Source organism: Cylas formicarius, unplaced genomic scaffold (assembly GCF_029955315.1).
Source record: "Cylas formicarius isolate icCylForm1 unplaced genomic scaffold, icCylForm1.1 PGA_scaffold_9__14_contigs__length_23061073, whole genome shotgun sequence".
Taxonomy (NCBI): domain Eukaryota; kingdom Metazoa; phylum Arthropoda; class Insecta; order Coleoptera; family Brentidae; genus Cylas; species Cylas formicarius.
The window spans coordinates 11411383-11436558 of record NW_026844365.1 but is presented as its reverse complement, the minus strand read 5'-3'; the positions used below and the strand labels follow the sequence as shown (position 1 = coordinate 11436558).

General features: G+C 34.5%; 1 protein-coding gene across 2 annotated transcripts in view; it reads right to left on the bottom strand.

The window, feature by feature from the left end:
* Positions 1 to 20617: 20617 nt before the first annotated feature.
* The window catches only part of LOC132707656 (probable nuclear hormone receptor HR3), a 60908-nt gene continuing 56349 nt past the window's right edge, over positions 20618 to 25176 (bottom strand). The window contains exon 3 of one of the 2 annotated variants that reach the window (XM_060679578.1): positions 20618 to 22221. In XM_060679578.1, coding sequence (XP_060535561.1) covers positions 21349 to 22221 — 873 coding nt within the window. In that variant the 3' untranslated portion in view covers positions 20618 to 21348. The remainder of the gene's footprint in view (positions 22222 to 25176) is intronic. The other variant, XM_060679579.1, reaches the window with a different exon arrangement.

Here is a 25176-nt window from a genome sequence, read left to right as displayed (position 1 = left end):
TAAAAATAACTAAGCCAATGACCAAAGTTTTAAACTTGTAAATAACGATTATTTTGTATATGATTTTAAGATCTTACAAATTTTGATTATAACAAGTTCAAAAATATATTAGCTTCTCTATAGCAAACTTGGTTTTACAAAGGAAACAGTCGACGTGAATCAATTTTGATATTTGAGAATTATACATCCCTTTTAATTAAAAGAATACAGTTTTGGAAAGTCTCTTATATCTAATTATCTCTAATCATATTTAGTTTTAAGAAAATCGTTAGTGTCTTTCAGTGAAATCAATCTAACAGAAAAGAATTATCAAAATTGAGCCATAAACAAACATTCTACAGGACTAATGCCGTATTCGAACTTCATGGAACAGTTTTATGTGGTCCTCAATTAGAATTCGTTGACACTTTGTTCTTAAAGAAATTACTAATAGCCCTTTTGAAGTCTGGTTGATGTAATAAACATAAGTAAGTTTTTGAGAGATATATACAACAACAAAAAATATCAAAATAAAACCTCAATCAAAGAATTTACAACGATGTACTTTTTACGATGTATTTTTTTTTTAAATCACTAATAGTACTTCGCTCTTTTCTCTCGGTTGTTAAATAGTGTCAGTTGGTCATGACTTTAAGTTGAAGCAATAAGCAACACATGGTTTTAGCGCATTTTTTACAAACCTATCAACAAAAAAAATATAAAAATTCAACCATAAACAACGATTTTACAATGGTGTACAGTTCTTAAGTCTGACACACTGTATATTTCAGAAAATATTACTCCTTTTTCGTAAAAATAAAGATGTCGTAAATAAAATTTAAATAGTTCTCTTAGTTGTCTAGTCAGGTTTCCGACCACATCAAAGTTCAGTTAGTTTTCAATAAAATAAAAAATCATTCTCACAGATCTTTTTTCCATTTCTAAGTTATCAATTGAACGTATGGATCATACTGTATACTTACATACTGCCTTTTATAACTTTTTCAAAAATGAACAACCGTTTTCACTTTTTTGTTAATAGCTTAGCGAACACTAAGGTATAATAACATAAAGTAACAATCTAACAAATAGAAAAATGTAACATTACTTTAGAGTAACAAACACTAATAAACGATGTATAAAAAGAAGAAACTAAAATTTAAAGGTAATGTTAACCTACAGACCATATTTTCTAATTTATAATTAATATCGTGTTTGGAATACAATATGTACAAATAATTTCATTTATTTTTAAATTTTAGAAAATTGCAATTTATTTCTGAAAGTAAAGTCCACACTATATTTGTTCGAAATGGTTTTAAAAAATACAAATTTTATGTAAATGTACATACATATACAGGGTGTTCAATCGAAAAAAGTGTTAGTTGGGTTTATAACTCATAAATTTAGTTTAAAAAAAAACTCTCCACGCCAATGTATTTTACAACATTACGTTACAAAAATTGAATATTTAATCTCAATTATTTCAAAAACTAAGGAAGCTATGAAACTTTTGTTTACGCCATCTACAAGTAGGACACCAGGACACCAAGTAGGACTAAATAAAATTCCATACTATGGTTATTTTTATTGGTTCATTTATTTGGCCCACGCGTTTTAAACGTATACGCGAGACAGAACCGACTCGCCCCGTATAAAGATGAGTTCCCCGGAGACGTAAAACATTTTACTGCTAGCTACACGAAAAAAAAAGTCACTCACTCCACTTACGGCCATAAATAAACACGTATAAATCTAAAAGTTGGCAGCATTGTGCTCGACGTCATATATACGTCGTTTTATTTCATACTATTGACAACGTTCACGTCTCGGACTTTATGTCTCTATGAAATATCGACGGGTTTTTTCGTATCCGCGCACAGAGGCCCCTGTGGCTTGCGCTATAAATCCGAACCTCAAAACTTTACGATCGCCAGATATTTAGAACTTATTCGAGAGTTACTATTTAAGGAAATTGACAGCCCCGAACCCGAAGATGATGGTTTATGCCCGCGGTGCCCGAAATGAAATATCATCTCAGGTTGCGACGTAAATAACGTGAAACATGGTTTATGGGTGTTTGTTTCATTTGGCGTCGGCCCCGCGCACTATCCCTGTAGCACTCCCGATCAGTTGAACTGGCGCTTTATCTACGATATAGGTCAACTTATATCTCCTTCAAAGCCGTGATATTTCAGTAACATTGTTTACAAATCTTCTGGATTGCTCTTGCGTCGGTGCATAATTGCAGGAAGCTTCCTGCCGTCTTGCAGGGGAAGTGTAAGAGTTAGGTATAAACATAGAAGTGATCTTTTGATCGTATCGCTCGTATCGTTTACGACAATCGAAGAAGACTAGGAAGGACAAGGAACTCTTTTCTAGATGTGGGTTTGAAAGCAGATTAATCATATTTCCAATTTCAGTTTACTAACACAATTTGGTCATAATAAAAATGAGAAAGACATTATCTCTATTATAACCCTCAAAATATGAATGTGTCAGTCTATTTTACATTCAGTGCTTACTAGAAAGCAATAAGCTAACGTATTTTTGTAAATTGTGGAAAAACTTGAATATTATAGGAAAACTTTAACTAAAGTGATGCAACAATATATTCCAATTAAATAGAAATATTTTTGTATTGCCACTCTATTACGGAATGCTCTATATATTTGAAAATATTTTCTATTTTATTGAACAATTAGGATAATATGTTTCAAAACAGCGATAAACAAGGGAGGTAATGATATACGCATTGATATCATTTTAAACGTTATAATAATGTTTTGGTTTTTAATTGTTTAAACATTCATAGCTACTACATAGAGTAAAACGTGTGTAGCCAACTTAAAATCGTTAAAATCAGTTTAATAAATTTCACAATTAAAGTTATACCTTCATTAATTCATTCATTTAAATACACAGAATATACCGTGCAGTTGCTTTCTTTACCGAAGAATAATTGCTGCCATTTTTTTAGTTCAATAGTTATCGAATCTTGGAAGCATAAAAATTATCAAAGTGGTTAAACTTTGTTTTGGGCGTACATATCAATAAAATTTAAAAATAAAACTAGATCACTATTAAAAACTGTTTGTCTATCAAGCTGTCTACTTTAATTTGTGTACTAATTCACAAAATTATTATTTCCAAAAATAATTTGACAATTTTTTTTTTGGTTAGTTTGGCGTAGTTTCCGTGCCTACCGTGGTTTTCCTATTGATTGTTTGTTGCCGCATAGTATTGAAATTTTTATAAAATCTGAGAAAACCTGTCACCGCCCAAAAATCTGATTATAATTTCTACAGAGATTCTTTTTTTTACACTACTTTAATGTTGCAGTAACATTGTTCTCCAGTCTTTCAATCCAATTTCAATCAATTTCACAATAAAAATTATAGTTGTAATAATCCATTCACTCACAGACACCGAATATGTTCGGTAAAAAAATTAAGATGAATGTAACTGGCATTCCGCGCTACTGTGCTGATCTAGCGTTGATGTCTCTGGTTTTGCAGTTGGGTTTTTTATCGGATATAATATAAAACGCAGTTTTCTTGTCTTTAGCAGAGGATGCTTAGTTATCAAAACGTCATGAAGGTTTTCAAAGCAGCTATTTCGTTGTATGTGGCGATATCACAAAAAATTACAAAACCAACTAAATCACTATTAGAAACTAAAATAGACGGTGTATCGAAGACTATACTGTACTAACCCTTAAAGTTAATAGTTCCAAAATTATCGTAGTTATCGTAAACAATTTTTAAAGACTCTGACAAAGCCCTTCCAAAAAAAATCTTCCAAAAATCTGATCAAAATCTCTACAGAAATTTGTTTTCCGCGCGACCTCAATGAAATCAAGATGCGTATTTAAAGATTGTTTTTTTCTATCCTAAGTGGGGTCATTAAAAATATTGCTTGTAACATTTGAATTATTTAAAAGCAAATTAGCATTGAAGCAAATATCGAGATTATTTCAATGCCATATGGTGTTTGCAAGTTTTGCCTCGTTCGATGACTACGGAACCCAAAGAGGGACGTCGGATTTTGCAGATTCATCGGCGATAATTACGCGAAACACACTTGATCCAAATAAATTCGTACCGTTCATTAAATCCGGATAATTCAAAACAACATTTCCTCTCATTTACAGCAGGAAAAATACGAATCTTTGTCGTAAACTGGTGCATCATTTGCCGTAATGATTTGCCGACGGAACAGTACAATGGTCGAGTAAGTCTGCCCGGTGTTGGTAGTCAACAGCTTTCAAAAGGGTTATAATTATCTTTTAGAAAGCGTCGGGATATAATTGGTACGAAGCGGGACCACCTCGTCCTTTGTCCGCGCAAACACCAAGCGAAATTCAATTTCCTTTTAAATTTTTTTTCAAATGTTCAAATATCGTCGCCTCTGGTTTTTTATAGTACCATTAAAGACAATAACCTCGACATAACCGTTAAAATGATACCAGAGTAGATGCGCATAAATCGACAATGCCAATGCAGAACTATTTCGCAAAACTGTACATGCCACTTAGTTTGAAATTTGGAACGGTTTTCTTATTCCAATGAACAAAAAATTAATGTTACGAGAACATTATGTTTTCAGATGCCAAAAACTTAAAAAACTAGAGAAAATCGTAAACTATTTTTTCAGATAAGTTTGAAATGAAACCATCTGATTATATCTGCTTTTTTTTCAATTTGTACCACGTTCTGAACCTCTTAGCTTAAAAAGTCTAAACCGATTTCTTGTGTTTATAAGTCAATATTTTGCAAATGAAATGGATAAAGTCACTAGTAAAAAATTTATTTTTCTACTTTTTTCTGTAAAATTGCTAGTTACAATATAGCGTGCGGAAAATGTCACTTTACCCGGAACACCACACAGTGTCGAATCTTCAAAGTATCTAAAATCCCGAACGGCATTCGGTCCCGTTTCGCAAAGTGTCGGTGAGTCTCGGGATATGGATGTAGCAAATAGAAAAGCGCAAATAGCTGTTTCGATTGAAAGGCGTGATTTTTATATCGAAATAGAGAAACTGTAATTTCACACGAAGACGAATTTTCCAAAGAAACTTGCAGAAGTTACTGTAATACCATTTACAAATAATCTGGATATCTCCTGCGACGATGGTTTATAAACCAAACTTGCTGACGTTTGCCCAATCATCCTGGTGGCTTCTTCTGAGCTTAACAGAAAGTGATGATTGGCGAAACGTCAGCAAGTTGGATTAAATGCAAATTTTCAAGTTTTTGGGGTGTATGAGACAAGTTATAAATAAGTTATAACTAATAGATGATGAGAATGAAACCGAATATGAACTGACTGAATTCGCTGTGCAAATTGTCATAGTCAATGATAAGTGAACTTTCGGGTAACACATTTATGGGTCCCACCCCCAATTTTATAATATATATATATATATATATATATATATATATATATATATATATATATATATATATATATATATATATATATATATATATATATATATATATATATATATATATATATATATATATATATATATATATATATATATATATATATATATATATATATATATATATATATATATATATATATATATATATATATATATATATATATATATATATATATATATATATATATATATATATATATATATATATATATATATATATATATATATATATATATATATATATATATATATATATATATATATATATATATATATATATATATATATATATATATATATATATATATATATATATATATATATATATATATATATATATATAACATTTCTCATAGCTACATAAGAATCACATAAAAATATACTTATTGCACTACAAAAATACTTTAAAAATCTGCAGCATCGTGACTCCAGGACTCAGAGCCCCACGGCGGTCCAAATAAGAGCCTGTAAGAATAAATAAATAAATGTCAAATGTATTTATCGAGGACTTTAAGTAGTGCCAAGAAAGTTCATATACCTGCTGCCATTTTGATATATATATTTTGTTAGTTAATATGTATTAACTTATACAAAGGTAAAGGTTACCTACCGAAAAAATATAAAATACTTGCCAATCCCAGAAAAAATCAAAATTTATGCCCATATTTGATAAAGGGGGAATGTAAAATCATTTTTTATCCCTGTCTGCCAAATTTGATTCCGTTCATACAGGGGCTTGCGAAAAAAATGGCTCATTCCAAGCTAGTCGTCCAGTTCTACATTCTACATTCTACAGTTTGATGGCCTCCAAATCTGCATGGAGGTACATAGTGAGTTGGAGGAAACTAGTAAGGCACCTTCAGCATTTCTAAAATTACATTAACAGAATTGAAATTTAATAATACTTATATAGATTCAGTAGCACAGTACACATTTCTACAAATATTTTTAATACTAATAATTTCTTCAGCTTATCGCAAGTCCATTGCATATATTCATATATTCCTTTGGTCGTCTTTCTCTCTTCATACCATTCTCCTAAACCGTGATATGCTTGATATTTTGTTTCAGTACATCTGAGATATCTTTTTGCAGTAACTTGAATACGCATATATTTTATTAACCTACAAACCTGCAATGCTTTAAATAATGTTATAAAATACGAGGTTTTTGCACTAAACATGCAAAATGCCTTTTTTGTAAGCTATTATACAATATTAAATCAATTTTACCTGGTTCCGTTACACCTTTTGTGTTCATAATATCTAAAGTAGTAGTGAAAAGCTATTTTTTGAGAGGTTCTGTTCCTGATCTGCGTTTTAACTACAACTACCTTATGAATCTACTACCCACAATTAACTAAAATCCTGTTTAATTTTAGTATTAAATTTGATATCCCTATAAAAATAGCTGGTTCTAACCTAAACATTTTGTTTATTTATCTATCACTCGATCACTTATAATTTTCTATGTACATCACGTCTCAGCTGTTGGCGGATCGGCTGTTCCAAAGGCCACCCCCCCCCCCTCAGCTTCCACCTCGTTTTACCGCGTCAGTATCCTTTTCCACGAAGCCGAGTTACTTCGGACATTTCCGGTGTATTACCGCATGGGTTTGGGAGAAATCAGATGTTTTCATCAGATATTATTAACCACTCGTTCCGCTCGTACCAAATAAATTCGTCTCTCAAATGCCGTTTTTCTACTCCCGTCTGTAAAATACCTAATTACCCACCGATCTAGCGTGCGGGAAGCGTCACTTTACCACGTCAGTTTCGTTTCCAATTGTTTTGTCTCTTTCTGGAACTGTCCGCCTGAGACACAGATAGAGATATAATTGTCTAAAAATCAAAAGGATTTTTGATCAGTTTCTGCTATTTTTACAACTTTTTAAGTACATCGATTTAAACTCCTGAGTGTAACGACAAAACAAGTAACGTGTAGTTACGTTTTTTTGAACCTACATCCCGAGGATAGGAGCTTCCAGATGTTGCTTTTAAAAGATCTAAGATTCTCAGAGATCTCAACCAATCTGTTTTTACTGAATATGATGATTACTTGAAAATCGTACGATAGGTCGTTCTCGACAAGGTAGTAATCCAAAAGTTTAAAATCGTAGATGAACGTAGATTTTCATAATTAGTAATTATTTCAATGATTTCATTATACCTGCACTTATAAGAATGCTTGATTGTTAAAAAAGAACAAGTTTTTCACATTCAAATTTTCTGGTTGATGAATCGGAACGGATTTTGTTTTGGATGGAGCATATCCGAGTCCTGTCAGTCAGTCCTAGTTGTCAAATTGATAATATTTATCTTTTCTAAGGATTTAAAAAAGGGAAACAAAGTAAACCATACTTTTTAACGGAACAGAGCGTGTGAAAACCAACAATGTCGTTCACAAAAATGACATCAGAGAGCATAAAGGTGCATAAGGTCCGTATTATCACATCAGTTAGCGTTTGTTTCGAACGAAAACGTCCACATCACGTACGGCTACGCTTACAGTACTCGATCTCCGAGAAACAACGAGAGTTCCGGCGTAAAATACGTTCCCTCCGATTATCTTTTATTGTTTCATGAATGAGGTAATATTTTAGGCATCGGACGGTCGTACAGGTACGACCGGTATTTTATACGGAGATGCTCCTCGCTCCCGTTCCAAACGGTTTCCTACTACCACTACTTCTTCTTGTTCTCCGTCTTTAAATTGACGACCTTGAATTAGTCGACTCGGCTGAAAATTTAACTCGCGATACCTTATCCAGTGTAGACAAATGGGATTGTTGCTACTGAAAAACGATCCTTTCATATTCCAGATCCGGTACGTTTTCGCAGTAATTGATTTTTTGCCGTATCGCCCCGGAGTCGTATAAGGGGCGCCGGTTTACTGTCATAGATGCCAATTATACGTTAAGTTACGTCACGGACGGTTGTCATAAAATCGGTTGAGGATATCTTTAAGTTTACGGGCGTGGGACGACATCACTTGGACCGAAACGGGCTGGGAATCGGAGAGACTTACAGGACTTAACAGACAACAGGAATTGTATGTCCCAGCATTGAAACTAGAGGGCGGAAATTCCTCGGTGAATAAGGAAAGGCGATTTTTTCAAAACTTTGTATAGAAATAAATCGTAATCTTCAGAAAATTTCGATTTTTTTTGGCCTATTTGATAAATTAAAGCAGTGGGGGAAGGTGAGATATATTTATTTTATTGTTAATAATAGGAATCAAACGAGCTTGGTTTCGTTTAAAGCAGCGTTCCTTCCTCTCTACTCTTTAAAAAATTATAATATTCATTCGACACCACGCGCTAGCGGACTTTGTTAACAAACTAACAAACATTGGGCGTTTTTTCGAAAATTTGAAATAAGTAAACAGTTTCTGGAATTTTAGTAAGACTTAAAAAGTAAGGCTAATCCAATCTTGGTATCTTTGTTCAGATCGAAGACATTTGCGTATTAATTAATACGCAAACATAAGTCCTCAACTTTCTTATTTTTAACCCATGATATTCATTTACCAAATATTGACAATAATACTTTGCATAATCTCATATGTATTTGTAAGTAATGCAAAAAAAATAAGAAAAGCAACTTTTGATGTAATTCCTGCAAGATTTTAGGCAGTGCCCCATTGAAACGTGTGATCGTTTGGCTTTGCGTCCTGCAAAACCACATACGGGAATTACTGTATTACTGAAGCATTTTTCGGAAGAAAAATATTGTTCAGTAAATGTTTGCCCTGTGTCTATTAAAATGTATAGGGTGATTTTTTTCGATGTATAGAACTTTAAGTTGCAATAAAACAACGATGGATTATTCGATTGACATGAATTTTATTTACCCGAAAGATAATCTTGTGGCATTACATTTTAAATATGATTTCTGGCATATGACCGCCACGGCTGTAGTCCAATCTGGACGTCCAATTTCCGATGACTTTTTCCAACATTTGTGACCGTATATCGGCAATAACACGGCGAATGTTGTCTTCCAAATGGTCAAGCGTTTGCGGCTTATCCGCATAGAACAATGACTTTACATAGCCCCACAGAAAGTAGTCTAGCGGTGTTAAATCACAAGATCTTGGAGGCCCATTCACAGGTCCAAAACGTGAAATTTCAATAAATCGATTGTGGCACGAGCCGTGTGACATGTTGCGCCGTCTTGTTGAAACCACATCTTCTGGATATCATGGTTATTTAATTCAGGAATGAAAGCGCACCAAAAGTCAGATTTCTGGATGTAACGACATACACTTGAGGATTAGCTTCGCTCCAAATGCGGCAGTTTTATTTGTTGACGTAGCCATTCAACCAGAAGTGCGCTTCATCGCTAAATAAAATTCGCTTATGAAAATGGGGAACAACGGCAATCTCGTTTTGGGCCCATTCGACGAATCTACGCCTTACTTGATGATCGTTTGGCTTCAATTCTTGTACGAGTTGGATTTTATAAGCACGTAAACCAAGATCCTTCCGCAAAATCTTCCATAAAGTGGATGGACACAGATCCAATTCCTGTGCTCGATGGCGGATGGACTCATTCGGGTCTTCCTCAATGCTACGCTCTACAGCAGCAATAGCTTCTTCTGTACGCACCGTACGGCGTCTCTGGGGATGCGAGTTATCAATAAGAGTAAACGTGGTGCGAAAATGTTCCATGGTTAATCGAATTAACTGCTCTGAAGGACGATTTTGTCGACGATAAAATGGATGTAGTGCGCGATACGTATTCCGCACAGAACCATTATTTTCGAAATAAAATTGCACTGAGAATAAATCACTTGACAGATGTTAAATCGGTCGCCATCTTGAACAGTAATGCCAACTTAAAGTTCTATACATCGAAAAAAAACACCAATTATTAATCAATTTCTTGTAGTAATAAATTAGTTACATTTAGTATTTTCCTATGCTACCAACCAAAGAAATTTTTGAGGTTACGATTTTTTTATGTTTTGGATTGACGATTGATGCCAGAAATGTCATATTTGTTAAAGCCGGACACAAGCAGCTTTCACAACACTCATAAGTCATTTTCCAGTTAGAAAAACTATGAAAAATAAGAAAATAATTATCAACAAGAGTTGATGATGGGATAGACCGTAAGATTAGACAACAAAAGAGAAATATGGATAAATTCTTCCAAAAACCTTGTAAGATCAACAACGTTTTCGCCAATAACGCAATGTAAATCCTAGTTCGTTAAAAAATTAAAACACCGAAGATAATCGAAAACTAATGGTCCGATTTCTCTATGGTATTGAACCTCCACGCTAGACGATGCTTTCGATTCATTGGAGATCGCAATAATTACCGTCCACCTACAAAAACACTCGAGAGCACTCGACAAAGGGAAATGTATCAAAACTGCACTTGAAAAACGAAAACTATGCGCCTCGTCATGGTAAACTGTGTCCCTTAAAAAAAGAAACTGGTCTAATAAGTACGCACTTCAAAAAAATTTACTGCACACTCGGAGGTGCTCGAGGTAAAAAAAGTGCCCGTCATCGTACCCACGTAAAAGTCAACTGCTGCTTAACAAGTCGAGCAGTCGGCCATAAAACACATACAGGGGTACACAAAAAGTGTTTGCGTTGTCGTTGCTTTCTATAATCGTGCCACAACTTCTTCGGTAGCTGCTAATAGCTACTTCTTCAATATATTAGTGATTTCTTGTTTATTTATTCTATTATTATTCTATTTTATTATTAACACATATTAGGACGATTTTGATAATAACCCAAGAAATGCAAAAATAATTTGTGAATAATAAAGTATCTACATATGCTGGTTTTGAGGTTCCGGAGTAAAAGTCTAATCTTCCACATGAACAAGGTTCAACATATTGTCTTTTTATGAGGTTAGCATTGAGTTAAATTTCTTGAATAGTATTTGAAAGCCTAACGAACTTGTTAAAATGATTTATCAGTAATCGCTTTTTAAAATACCAATCAGGGATGCACGACTACTAACTAGACTGGATTTCAAGAAAACAGATGCCGTGCATTCATGTCTCTTAGCCTACTTGTGCTCAATAACCCAAAAAATACTGTCTGTCAAAGGAAATATCAATATAGCAACACTAGACAAAAAATATAATTTACTCATATTTTTGAAATACTTCACCTTTTATTAAAATATAAAAATATTGCATAAATTCAATAAAAGCTTCTAGAGAATAAATTATTAAAAAAATGCCATCCAGTGATGTCCCCTAACATATTAATGTATTTACATCTGCAAGACATTTAGATTTAAATTAATGCTTTTTATCTTAAAATAGCTGAATGAATCAACTGCTAAAATTATTTTTACCCCCTGTATATTCGAACTTATCAGTCTCATTTGCAGAGTAGACGATATTATATTATCATTAATATCTTGCTTATTTAAAACGTCCCAGAAGGTGTACGCGCACCCCGTAGCAAGGCCGTAAAAATCCGAAACGTCTCCCAACAAACGAAATATTAAAATGATTTAACACCGGCAGCATTAGAGCCACTGAATTATATTGCCGATGCTAATAAATAAATTTGAATAAATTCTATCCCCGAAAAGATTTATGGCCAAAGTAAAAACATTATACGCATGTGGTCGACGTAAGCGCGCGCCTTTGAAAAATGTACCTCGACGGCTCGTTATAAATCCCCGGGTAATTTCAACCGAAACGTCACTCCATGGGAATGGAGGCACAATATACACGACGGACTTGCTCGAACGCGTGGCTTTTTAGATTTTGCTGTGTCTGTTATATCCGAGGGTAAAACCACAAAAGAATTGCTGTATACAGTTATGAAGGAATTTCCCAAGAATTCCAGCTAATTACAGAGGAATTCTGAATAATTTCAAATTCCAAAGAATTTTAGTATAATTCAAAAGAATATAAGTGTAAAAAGAATTGTCGAGGGGTAATCCGAGAGGAATTAGCAATAAAATAATCTCAGAGAAATTCCAACTATTGTAGAGGAATTCTGAAGCATTCCGGAGATATTTCTAACAATTGAAGGGGAATTTTGTGGAATTACATGTATATAAGGAACTAACGTCACTCCATGGGAATGGAAGCACAATATACAGGATGGACTTGTATGTTATTTCCGAGGGCAAAACCACAATAGAATTGCGGTATACAGTTATGAAGGAATTTCAAAAGAAGTACAGACCAATTCTAAATAATTTCAAAAGAATTTTATAGAATTTTGATAGAACTCAAAGGAATATATGTGCGAAAGGAATTTTCGAGGGATAACCAGAGAGGAATTATGATGGACTACATTACTTTCAGAGAAATTCGAACTATTGTAGAGGAATCCTGAAGAATTTCGGAGATATTCCTAATAATTGAAGCGGAAATTCTTGGGAATTATATGTATAAAACGAATTACTGAGGGGTACTCCATTGGAATGGAGGCACCATATACAGGATGGACTTGCTTGATCACGAGGCTTTTTCGGTTCTGCTCTGTATGTTATTCCCGAGGGTCAAACCACAGAAGAGTTGCGGTATACAGCTATGAAGGAATTTCAAAAGAATTCCAGTTAATTACAGACGAATTCTGAATAATTCCAAAGGAATTTCAAAGAATTTTCGTTGAATTCAAAGGAATATAAGTGTAAAAGGAATTGTCGAGGGAAAACCAGGTAGGAATTATGGAGGACTACAGTGATAAAGTAATTTGAAGGAAATTCGAACTATTGTAGATGAATTCTGAAGAATTCCGGAGATATTCCTAATAATTGACAGGGAATTCTGTGGAATTGTATGTATATATATGGAAGGGAGGCACCATATACAGGATGGGCTTTGTCGATCGCGAGGCTTTTTCGATTTTGCTATGTATATTATTTCCGAGGGTAAAACCACAGAAGAATTGCCGTATATAGTTACGAAGGAATTTCGAAAGAATTCCATTTAATTACCGACGAATTCTGAATAATTCCAAAGGAATTTTAAAGAATTCTCATTGAATTCAAAGGAATATAAGTGTAAAATTGTAATAAAGTAATTTCAGAGAAATACGAACTATTGTAGAGGAAGTCTGTAGAATTCCGGAGGTATTCCTAATAATTGACAGGGAATTCTGTGGAATTATATGTATAAAAATAATTACTGAGGGGTAACCGCAGAGGAATTATAGTGTACGTGTTTGAAGTGTGAAGTAACTATAGGGGAATTTAAGATAATAAAAGAGGAATTCTAGAGAAATTCCAGCTAAATATAAATATAAAAAATTTCACTCTTCCCTCTCCGGTTTACCCCTCGGTTCTTTCCTCTTTTCCAAATTTTGGATGGCATTGCCAAATAACTTTTGTCATGTTGTTTAGTTATTTTACAATTTTGTTTAATATTTTTTTCATCAATGTTTTACGTACACTTGACTTTACACAAAGTTGTCATTTTGAGGCCATCATTCTTTTTAATTTATGCATCTGGCATTGGGAACTCTCACGACCATAACCTCTCCAGCTACTATAAAAGTACTTTTGGAACTAATCCTTTAATGGATGGACTTAACATTACAATTAATGACACACAAGTTCCAACTTGTTACTGTAGCAAAGAGCTGGAGATATTGGTAAACAGTTAAATTTGATGTCATTTTGGAAAACTAAAAAAGAATTACTAAGTCTGTCTAATTCTATTTATTGTGATTTTCTCTGCGGATTATGTCTGGATCATGAAAGTAGAATTGAGATCCATCCATTATCGGGACTATAAGCCAGATAACTGCTGAAGAATTAAAAGTCCCTCTTTGGCAAATACTGCTCCCGAAAGCAGCAGGAATAGCAGCATATTGCCAGTGTTAATGAAGACACTGGCTACTGAAGTTCTGTAGAACTACAGCATGATTGCTTTGTCAAGCGGCTACTACAAGATCCTGAAATGAATAATATACAGCTAGTTTCATACCACGCAGGAACTGCTGATCAATTGCTTAAAAGCTCGTTAATTACCTTAAATACGAATAAGTTGTTAACGCTATTTTAAAATAATTGTTATCTTTATTTCTTGTCGTTTTCCTCAACAGATTCTAGATTTCTACCACAGAAACTGAGAATGCCCACTACGTTTCTCCAGAACAAAAATACCTACGACCTACTTAATAGCCAATAATCAACTCGTCCAAACTTCAACAAAGCATTTACAACGCAATTATTTCGAATTTAATAGCAATCCTATTAATGTCAATTTAAAACCTTCACGCATTTTTTGGCTCGCTTCAATTAGAAAAATAATAAAATGCCCACTGACCCAAATGCGACGGTGTCCTTTTCACGGACCAATTGTCAAAATACACGCCTACTATTGTTGTGGTACGCACAGGCCTTGGTACTTCCTGCTGTTTAGCTAAATTAGATCAATTTTTTGAGCGTACTCATCGGGTACGGATTGTGAAACGTGCGTGAGGCGATCGGGCATCCGGCAATACACGGTCGGCTAGAAATATTATTAAATATCAAAGCGAGAAATCCGGATCCGGAATATCTGGATTTATCCTATCCACGTCATAAGTATAATTTATTTCTCTGAATTGTAGAAAAAGAAAAAGTGCTATTGCGTCAATTTGCGATGGAGTAGAAAATGATTTCAAACTATAAAATAGTACCTCATGTCGAGTAGACAATAAATTTTTATTCTGGTGTGGGTAATTGCAAAAACTGAATGCTGTGGTAAGAAACAGATGAATTAAGACTGCAGTTACACCGCAACAAACAACAATTTAGTCTTGCACCAAACAATTTATACTTTTTTAAATAATTAATGCATACACAAAATAAGATTAAATTGATATTCACTTTCTCACACCATACAACTTTCCACGAGATTTTGAAAATCATTAAAAGTGGGGAAATTTTTTTAAGTGTTTCAGATTTCTTTCCAGTTTTAATAATAACAATAATACCAACCCCTTGCATAGAAATATCGTTGTATCAAAAATACTTTTGAAGACAAAAATAGAAAAGAATGCTAAAAGACGTGGAAGTCCTATTTACATAAAACCAGAGTCATGTCAAACTGCTACACTGTTACAGTTAGACAGTCTCGTTAGTTTCAGTTACGCTAGATTGGAAGGAAATATTTCCACACTGAATTGTATTATACTTGGTAGTTTTCTTTGGTATTCAAAGACGAAAATTCCCGTTTTGCTATTGCATTTCTCTTTTATCAGTTTATTTTAAAATTTAGATTTTTTTTTTTATTCAATTCTTATAGAAGTCGCTCATTCCGCTATTATTATATTTTTGATGTTATGACAGAATTTACCTTGTAGCCCCATAAATCCCAAATATTAAAGAAAATTATACTGTTTCTGTTCTTTTCGTAAGTTTTACAAATCAATTTTATTAATTTTGAGGGCAGAGTGAGTAAGATAGTTTCTTCAGTATTGCAAATTTTTGATACTACAACGGTTATAAAGAGGCCATTCCAATATGGATCTCATTTTTGATTTTTCTCCATGACCGACCAGATAATTCAATTGAAAGTAAAATTTCCAAACAAGAGTTAAAATTATTAAAGATTGGATTTCAGATAATTTGCGAGTAAAAAATCTCTAACATTATGTCTAGGAAGAAATACTAGCAGTACCCACAAAGCCATATACAAATACCTTTCCTATCATTATTAATTTTTAAATTTATATTGACTTTTAAATTCAACGAGTAAGAATTGTCATATTAAATCTAACTTTAACCAATAAGCACTAATCTTTTAATATAAAATTTTATTTAAAGGAAGAAGTAGTCATAGGGGTACCTATTCTTTCTTTGTCATACACATTAATACTTAATTAATAGCACATAAGGGTAAGAGGAAATTGCTTTATAGTTCACATTTTCTTCTACCTTTTTTGGGGTTAAATCATTTGAAAACCCGTCACTTCTTTGTGATTAACGGCGACTTATTTTACATAGAATCCCTACTAATAATTTGATGCTAGTGTTAAGTAAGAAATTAAGAACATCTGATTCTATTTTATAAATAAGTAATAACTCAAGGAGTTATGATATGATGCCATAACGAAAATTGTTAATTTTAATCATTCGCAAGATCTATGGATTTAGTTGTTACAAAAATTGTAAAAGACAATTTAAAATATTTGCGATTTTCAATCAATAAAGGATATTAGATAAATATATATAATAATGCCACCTAAAAAATGAATATTTAATATTTAAACTTAAATATTCTTAATTGCTAAGTAGATCTAGATGACATTTTTCCGGAAGTTTTTAAAAATATGTATTTTTGGCAAGTATTTGCAGAAAACCATGTTTGACCGTTATGTGTAAATAATTTCAACCTATTTGCATAAATGAGAATCTCTATTACTAGCGGTTTATTTCTATTGTAAAATTCACGCTGTTGCCATTTTTTGCAGATACAAACGTAATTGTTAAATACAATTACAAAACCTCGATTTATAAAATATCTCTCGAGACTAGACGCGTAGAAGGAAAACCGACGTTCGCCTGTTTTGCGCCTTTCCGACACCGACTCGCACGTTCTGCTTTAATTGGTCAACCGGCGAGTAGGCTTTGGAACGATCGCGTGAGCATAGATGTGTTGCGATTATCTTCGCGACATGCAGAGAACAGAGGACAGGTGGGCGTGCGACAACTGTGCCGGCTTTGCCACCCAGGATGAGTTGTTTGCACGCGATTTTCGTCTACTTCGCGACCGACGCGGTAAACAAAAACACTCGCTATTTAAAACAAAGATTTTTTTATTAATAAAGCGGTAATATTTGTATAAAAAATATAACAATAGGCACGCGCGTTTTACTGGCCGATACATTTCGAAATGCAGGGCGGCCGGTTTTCCTGCGTTTTCCATTTGCCCGAAGAAGAAAATTTTTTTGTGGCTTTTTATGAGCTAATTTAAAAGAATACTACATATATTACATCATGGATCGGCTGAATTGCACACATTTAAAATGAAACTCAACTTTCTATAAAAGAAGACGAAACTGATGTGGATGGCCTAACTAACCACCGTTTGGAAGTTTGTAAATGTTCTTTGCAATGGAAAATTTTGTATTTCCACGATAACATTTCCAGAGTTCCTTGTAAAGTACAATTTAAACATATAAATAATAAATTAAAACTAGTACTTTAATGAGTGTCGACAGAAAAATCGATTCTTTATGTAAGACAAGTTTCGAATGAAACGAGAGAAACTTGAAATTACTTTTGCAAAACTATAGCAGCCTTGAACAGTTAAGAACTTGGATCAAGTAGACTTTGGAAGTAATGTAGAAAACAAATGCACACAGTAGTTTTGAGCTTTTTGTAAGTCTTGTCCCGTGAGTTCTTTTCAGTCCGGTTTTTATCCTTAACTTTTCGTTTATTGTGATATATAATATTTGTTCTTTTTTTCTCACAGTGACCCCTGTTAATTGGGATGTGTCGCAACTTCCAAAATGCCTTTTAGAGGTTGTTTTCCCTCAGTATATAAGTTGCAGTACAAATTGTCTCCCTATGATTTTATAAATATCGATTTTTTAATTTGAATTTTGAAATTGTGCCAACAATTGCAGAGCGATTTTTTTTTAAATGCATCTATTAAAAAAAAAACATAACTCTGGAAAGGTAACGTTTATACTCACATGGTTTAATTAAGCTGTAGACAAAATAGAAAATACCTCAAAAATATCAAGAATATTTCTAATTCGTCCATTTTTCTGCCAAAAGGGCTTTCTTCATATAATATGTAAAAAACATTGAAAACGGTAATACGAAATAATGGAAACACAGGAGAAACGGACAGCCTGTACATAATACATATATGTCGATCGGATATATCTTTACAAAAATACAATATAATATAGATGTAGAATATATATAATATGAGAATAATTTAAAATTATTTACAAATTTTCATCTCCTTCTCCCTACTGGTTTATTATTTATACGCCCCGCGCATATCTCGCTGACCGAAAGCTTGGGGAACGATTCAAATGCCGATGTTTCGCCTTTCCGAGCAACTGACCCAAACCAAAACGCATTTTTTTTTTGCAAAAGCGAAATCCGACATCAAACAATTTCCAAGCAGAAAAAATACTATATTGGTCCCGAAGAGGTGGTGCTTTTTTAAGTAACTCTTATACAGAACTAATCTAAAGTTATTAATAGTAAACTGCATTTATTTTAAGTGCCCGTAAGGGTCCAAATGCAGCGGCTACAACATATATTGTCTAAATACTGGCAACGTTGTATACATATACACTATATAATAATTCCTTATAATTTTTTTTTACAAAGTACGCAATATATAATATATTATTAATAAATGGTACCTACTACCATATTCGTACGGATTGAAGGGTAAGCCGCAGTGGAATTATGGTGTGCAGTATCGATTTCAGAGGGATTATATGAATACTCTTTCTTCCGCGGTTTACCCTTGGCACGATTTGAGGATACTGGCGAAAATCAAAAACCGAAAGTGGCGCGGTACTACTGTTTGCCTATTCGAATCAATGACTAGACTCTACCTATGATGATGCAATCAGCTAGTAGGTAGTACTTATCAACAATACAATAGTATCAACATTCAGGACGGTATAAGATCACATTTTGATTCCGTGTACGTTGGCTTAGGTGCTCGTTTCCCAAATTTTTAACAACTTACAACGCATAAATAGTGTAACAGGAACGGGAAATAAACAATTCAACAAAATTATAAGTTTACAAACGATAGAAATAATATCAATTTGGAGTGCAAAATTTTTTCCTTCATTTTTTAGTACAGAACAATTCAAACATGTACAAAAGAATTCCTGATATGAGATTTTGGTTTGCTCAGTCACAATAAAGATAAGCTTTCTGGCGACTCAAAATGTATATGTGCTGTGATGCTATTAGAAATTCCTTATTATAGACAACTCCATCACAGTATTGTTCATTTTTAGCAGTCGTTTTGTAACAACTTTTTACTACCGAACAAAATTGTTCAGTGCTAATGTCATATCATAAAGTCCTTAGTACAAAGGCACCTTGGAGTATAAGCTAACAATTTCTTCACATCAGTGCCCCACAAAAACTTTCTACATTTTAATAACCTACGTAGCTTTTTATTTATTTAAGAATTCACCGGAGAAGATAATGAAAAACTAAACTATACACCACTCTTCCACAAAAAGCTAATTTCCACCGAAATATCTGACTTTCCTCTCAACGAATTGATAAAATTGGTCGTAATTATATAAAAACGTACTTACTTCGAAAATATTGTCACTGACATCGCTGATTGGAATAAATTGTTATAAATAAGTTCATTTATAGCAAAATCATTCTTCCATGTCGCGAGCGTAAACCTTCCGAAAAAAATAAAATGAATTCTGTGCAAGCGTAAGAGGGAAACAAAGCAGCTCAGAGGAGTGGTAAGAGTAGCTCATTAGTAAATTGGTTTTTGTTTAGTTTTGGTATTATGTAAAATTTCAATTTATCTCAGAAGCATCAGATTCAAGATTTAACTAGTAGTGAATTCGGAAGAGAGAAATTAAGTAAGATCAAGAGATCACAGAAATAACTGCATGGCATTGAAAAATTCAAAAATCGAAAAAGTCCAAGACCAGACGGAATAGGTAACGAAATGCTTAAGTATGGCGGAGACCGGTTTTAAGTAATATGAAACCACTCTTTAATAAGATAATCTAAGAACAGCGAGTCCTAAAGATTGGAAGGAGAGTAATTCCGCAAGTCAGAAAAGGGGCAGGCTACATCACAGCAAAAACCTATAATATGGAAATCTCAGCTAACAAAATTATATGTACACTGAAGCTGGATGATCATTACTGACTGTAACAATTAAAAAAAAAAAGTAAAAAACGAAAAGAATATCTGCCTGCTTGAAGCAAACGATATAGCAAAATGACACACGCCATTGAAACACGAGACGATAGACGAAGCCACAACGCAGAAAATAAGAACGATAGAAATGAAAGTATTAGGATCCATCTTGGGAATTACGTTTAGAGACGGAGAAACTGCCGAGGGCATAAAAGAGAGATATGACGTTCAAGATGTCATAAAATAAACAGCTTCAGGTTAGCAAAGACATACAAGAATGCAAGACTCAGAGGAAGAGGACCATAGAGATGACCACCGAACAGCTGCTTTCTGTCATCACCTCAACAGTGTGAAGCTAGATAAACAGGAAAACAAGAAAAACAATCATCAGATTGTTTTTCTTTAAAGTTCCAACCCGCTTCTATAATTTTTATATAATTGCAGAACACGTGAGTTGTACTGAAAGTATGCTTCTGTTCAATCCTCTTGTAACTGGGAAGTTGATGACAATTAGATATTAGACAAACAGGAAAACTTTCCTAGTCAATAGTAGCAGAAGGAGAAGTAGATGCATCAGAATCCTAATCTTTAAAGTTCAAGTATACTTAAGTTGCATCGAAAGTCTGTTTCTGTTCAATCCACTTATAACTGGAAGGTTGATGGCAATTTAAACATTCCCATAAAACTGCAAAAATAATTTTTGTTGAAGGTAAATTTACCAATCTGGCAAAACTTTCTTCTTCACTTCATTTTATTAGATGATTTTAAAACAAGATAGATTAATTAATATTAATTGTTTTGTTCAAATTCGTACCAAAATACTGAAATTCCAGAAATTGTCTTGCGAAAGCTAAACATCCTGAATTAGTTCAGTGACGAATATGCACATTCGCATAGGTTGAAACTTCAAACTGATTCCAACGAAAGCGAGTAAAATTGATTCAAGCTTTCTTTGTTTATTTCACCGAAACTCGAACACCTGAAGCAATTCAGAAACCAGACGACCAGTAAAAATTCGAATATCGTTGAAACGTAAAAAGTTTTCGTGGCGCTTGCGTCCAATTTCTTAAACCGAACCCCCTCCCACCCCAAACATTTCTGTCGCACTCTAGCGATCTAAAGTCAAATCCAAAGGCACCGACTTAACGACGTCGTCGCCTTCGACGTCGATGTTCCCGTCCTCGCTGTCCTCGTTACCCGCGTCCTCGATCATGGTCGCCTGCTTCACGGACAAGTCAATAGGCTGATCTTGATCGGGTGCCTGCGCCGCCACCGTCGGCTGCCCCCTCAACCAAATCTCACGCCAAATCGCCGGATCCCCTATAGGCGGAAACGGAGGCGGGAACCACCTGTTCGTGACGGCCAACGAACTGGGCGATATCGACGGCAACGACGCAGGTGATATCGACGCCGGGTTATTTAACGATATCCGAGTTTTTCTCTTCGTAAAACACTCGGTGTCACTTACGCGATCACTCAGAGGCGACGCCGACGGCCTCAAGTAACTCAACGCGCTTGTCGAACGCATCTCGTCGTCGGGATCGGCCGAAGACGCGCCCGAATCCGATTCGCTAGCCGAAGTTTCCCGAACGCCTACGGATGTGGACGCCGGGTGGTGGTGGTGATGGTGGTGGTTCCTGCTGAACAACGGCGATAGATACGGGTTCGGTCTGAACAATCCTGCCGCGGCCGCCAGGTTTATGTCGACCTGCTGTTGGTTCTGCTGTTGGACCTGCTGCTGCTGTTGCTGCTGCAGCAGGCAGTGGATTTTGAACCAGTTGGACCGACGACCGTACCTGGAGCCGCTTTTCGACATGCCGACCATCATGCACTTGCGCAGGCGACACGCCTTGCACGCGGTGCGGTTCTTCTTGTTGATGACGCATTTCCCGTTGTTTTTGCACTCGGATATCGAGCTGATGTTGTTGTAGGTGCGGCCGAAGAATGACTGGAAGAGAGGAGAGGATTTTTTAGACAGTGTCTTTGGTATTTCGGAATGTAAGTCACCGCCAAAGTCACCATGAGTACTGATAGGACCACGTTAACCTCTGAATGCTTAAGTTACCAATTGTAGTAGTATTTTCTAGTAGACGAAATTATATTCCGAATATGTTAGTGCAGCGTAAACTGTTTCAGATTACATATTCCCCTGCAAGCTAAACTGTAAAAAAGCTAACCAAGTTAAACTGTGAGAACTATCTGGGTTGCTGAAGAGCCCTAAATAAACTTTGCATCGAAATTAACGCACTACCAAAATTAGGGTCAACTTTAAAGTTCATTTTTTCGCCAACTGCTGACTCTATTTGGATATATACAGACTGGTCTAAATTAAGTGTGGTAATTTTCTTATGAGTAAACATACGAAGTCGGTAAAATTAGCAAACTAGTAGAATTTTTTCCGCTGATTACGATGGTTAAAACAGAAAAACAATTGAATGCAGGGTTTAGGAAATAATGAGGAAAAGGTACTCTTTTTAAATGGAACACTCTGTAGACTTTTTACTCTAAGTTTGTAAATCACCAACAGAGCAAAAAAGGTCATATGCGAAATAAGAAAACAGAAAAAGAGCTTAACAAAAACTAATTAATTTATGATTGACTATTAAAGCTATTTTAAGAGGTGTTAAGAGTAATTCGTAGTTCAATACATTTTTGAGCACGTTTTTATATTGAGCAAATGATCTTTCTACGACGTTTTGGTTTCTTTTTTTTGCAGGCTTTAAAACGCCATCATGTTGGTATCTTTCCTTATAAATTTTTAACTTTAAATTACCCCACAAGTAGAAATCAAGTGGGGTTAGATCTGGTGATCGAGGAGGTCAAGGAATAGGTCCATTTGTAGCAACCCCTTGATTATTTTTAAATTAAATTACAAAGTTATGTGGTTATGTAGGATGTGGACATGTACATAGTGTTTAATAAAACAATACTACAAAACTATTTAAATGAGGTAAATATTGAACATTTATGGGAGCAAATGGGTAGGTGGCTTAGCGATCATCGACCTCCACCTGCTTCTTTAGATGATGCAGAAAACGTTATCAGGCAAATATGAACTAATATCGATCAAGCACAAATTAAATGTCTGGTTCAAAGCATAAATTGTCGATGTCGATCGGTCAGGGAGGAAACTTCGGATATTGGCTTTTTATTTGTTTAATGTTCATTTTGTTTCAGTTTTTTTGACATTTGGCATTAAATACACAATTTCATTTAATAAGTGAGATGAAGATGTAAATAAAACATTAATAAAATTAAGCTACAATTAAAAAAATTAATACATTTCCAAATGGTGTCAGCAGCAAAAACTACTTATTCGATTTTTAGGATAGGATAGAAATAAAAATAATAAAAAATACTTTCATCGTTCCATAAGAAAAACATCAACTTTGTGCTATACCTCAAAAGGAAAAAATGGTAGAATAAATTCAGCTAGACAAACGCAGGTCATACATTCTCAGTCGCCTCTAGAAATCCCCCGAACCCTCCCACACCTCAGAATTTTGCACACCCTGTACCAATTGAAAAAGAACGGCGAGGGGCGATGGTAGTCGTAGAAGTGATAGAATTCGTATACCTGGAGGCTCGGTTGAGTAACGTCCGTACGCTTTTACAAACGCAAGATTCACGCGAGCAACGAATGCCCAATTAGCGTTACGTAAAAACAATGGCGGCCGTTGTTGTGCGTCAAACGATCCACCTGTCACGATCAAAATGCAATAAAATATAAAAGTCGCCGAGCCCGGGCAAGCGGAGAGATCTATTCAATCTGGGTTAGAAAGTCGGAGGCGAAATAATAAAATTCGTTTGGCTGCAATAACGTGACTTATGTGATGACACCCATACGACGCATGCATTTTATCTCAGGAGGTTAACGGCTACAGGACCGCATTTAAACTTGTCCGGCAGAACGATCATGTGGTCAATTTTAGACCACCCGTGCTCCTTTACTCTTTGACGAGCTCTAGAAACAAGCCCTAATTTACGTTTGTGTACGTTTGTGATCTGTGATCAACTAAAAATTCTACGCAATGCCTGTTATCTACAAAACTCTGAACCCAAATCTTTAGAAGAACCAAAGTTCCCGAAACTTTAAATATTAAATATGGCGACCACTAAACAGAAAGGTTTTCAAGGAACGAACGTTTATATAAAAAAGTAATCACAAGTGTTTGTTTGTGCACGTAAGAGCAAACAAAAAATAATACCCCTTTGTTTAGGATTTGCTTTCCTAAAAGCAATTGCTTATGACAGCTTGTTTATGCTTATGCTTAAGAGAGCCGAGCTTAAACACTTTTTTTAAGAACACAAGTTTTTATGCCACTTTTTATTTTGTTTTATGTTTAGGAGAGAAAATCATCAACACTTGTGTATCGAACAGTTTCTTGAGGACAGTTTGAAATTTTGTGTTTGCGAGTCAGCACAAGAACCAGGGCTTATGTCTAGGCTTTGCTCACGTATATTTAGGAGAACGTAACTTACACGTATGTATTTAGAAGGACACTCTTTAGAATCAGATTTGTTGGTACAAAGGAATTATGTTTATAAATAGCTTTAGAACACTAGTATCTAGCATTTGTTCTGCTAAATATTTGAATTTTAGCTGTAATTTCCTGAACACAAGTGTCCAAAATATGTACATAAGATAATATAACCAGGAGAGTTTATGTTTAGGGTTACCAATCAACGATTGTTTAAACACTTTAGGAGAGCAAACCCTAGACGATCACAGTTTCAAATAACGATAAAAATAGGCGATAGGCGAATGTCAGCCGCCGTAAACGGACAAATTAAAAGATTCCGTTCCTGCACGCGGCGAATGCAAATTTATTTTATTGCACAAAGAGATCCACCATTGAAAATATTATAACCACAACGTCATATAAAGAATCCGCTAATGATGTTCGAGATCTTATCTGCGGCCATGTTGTGCGAT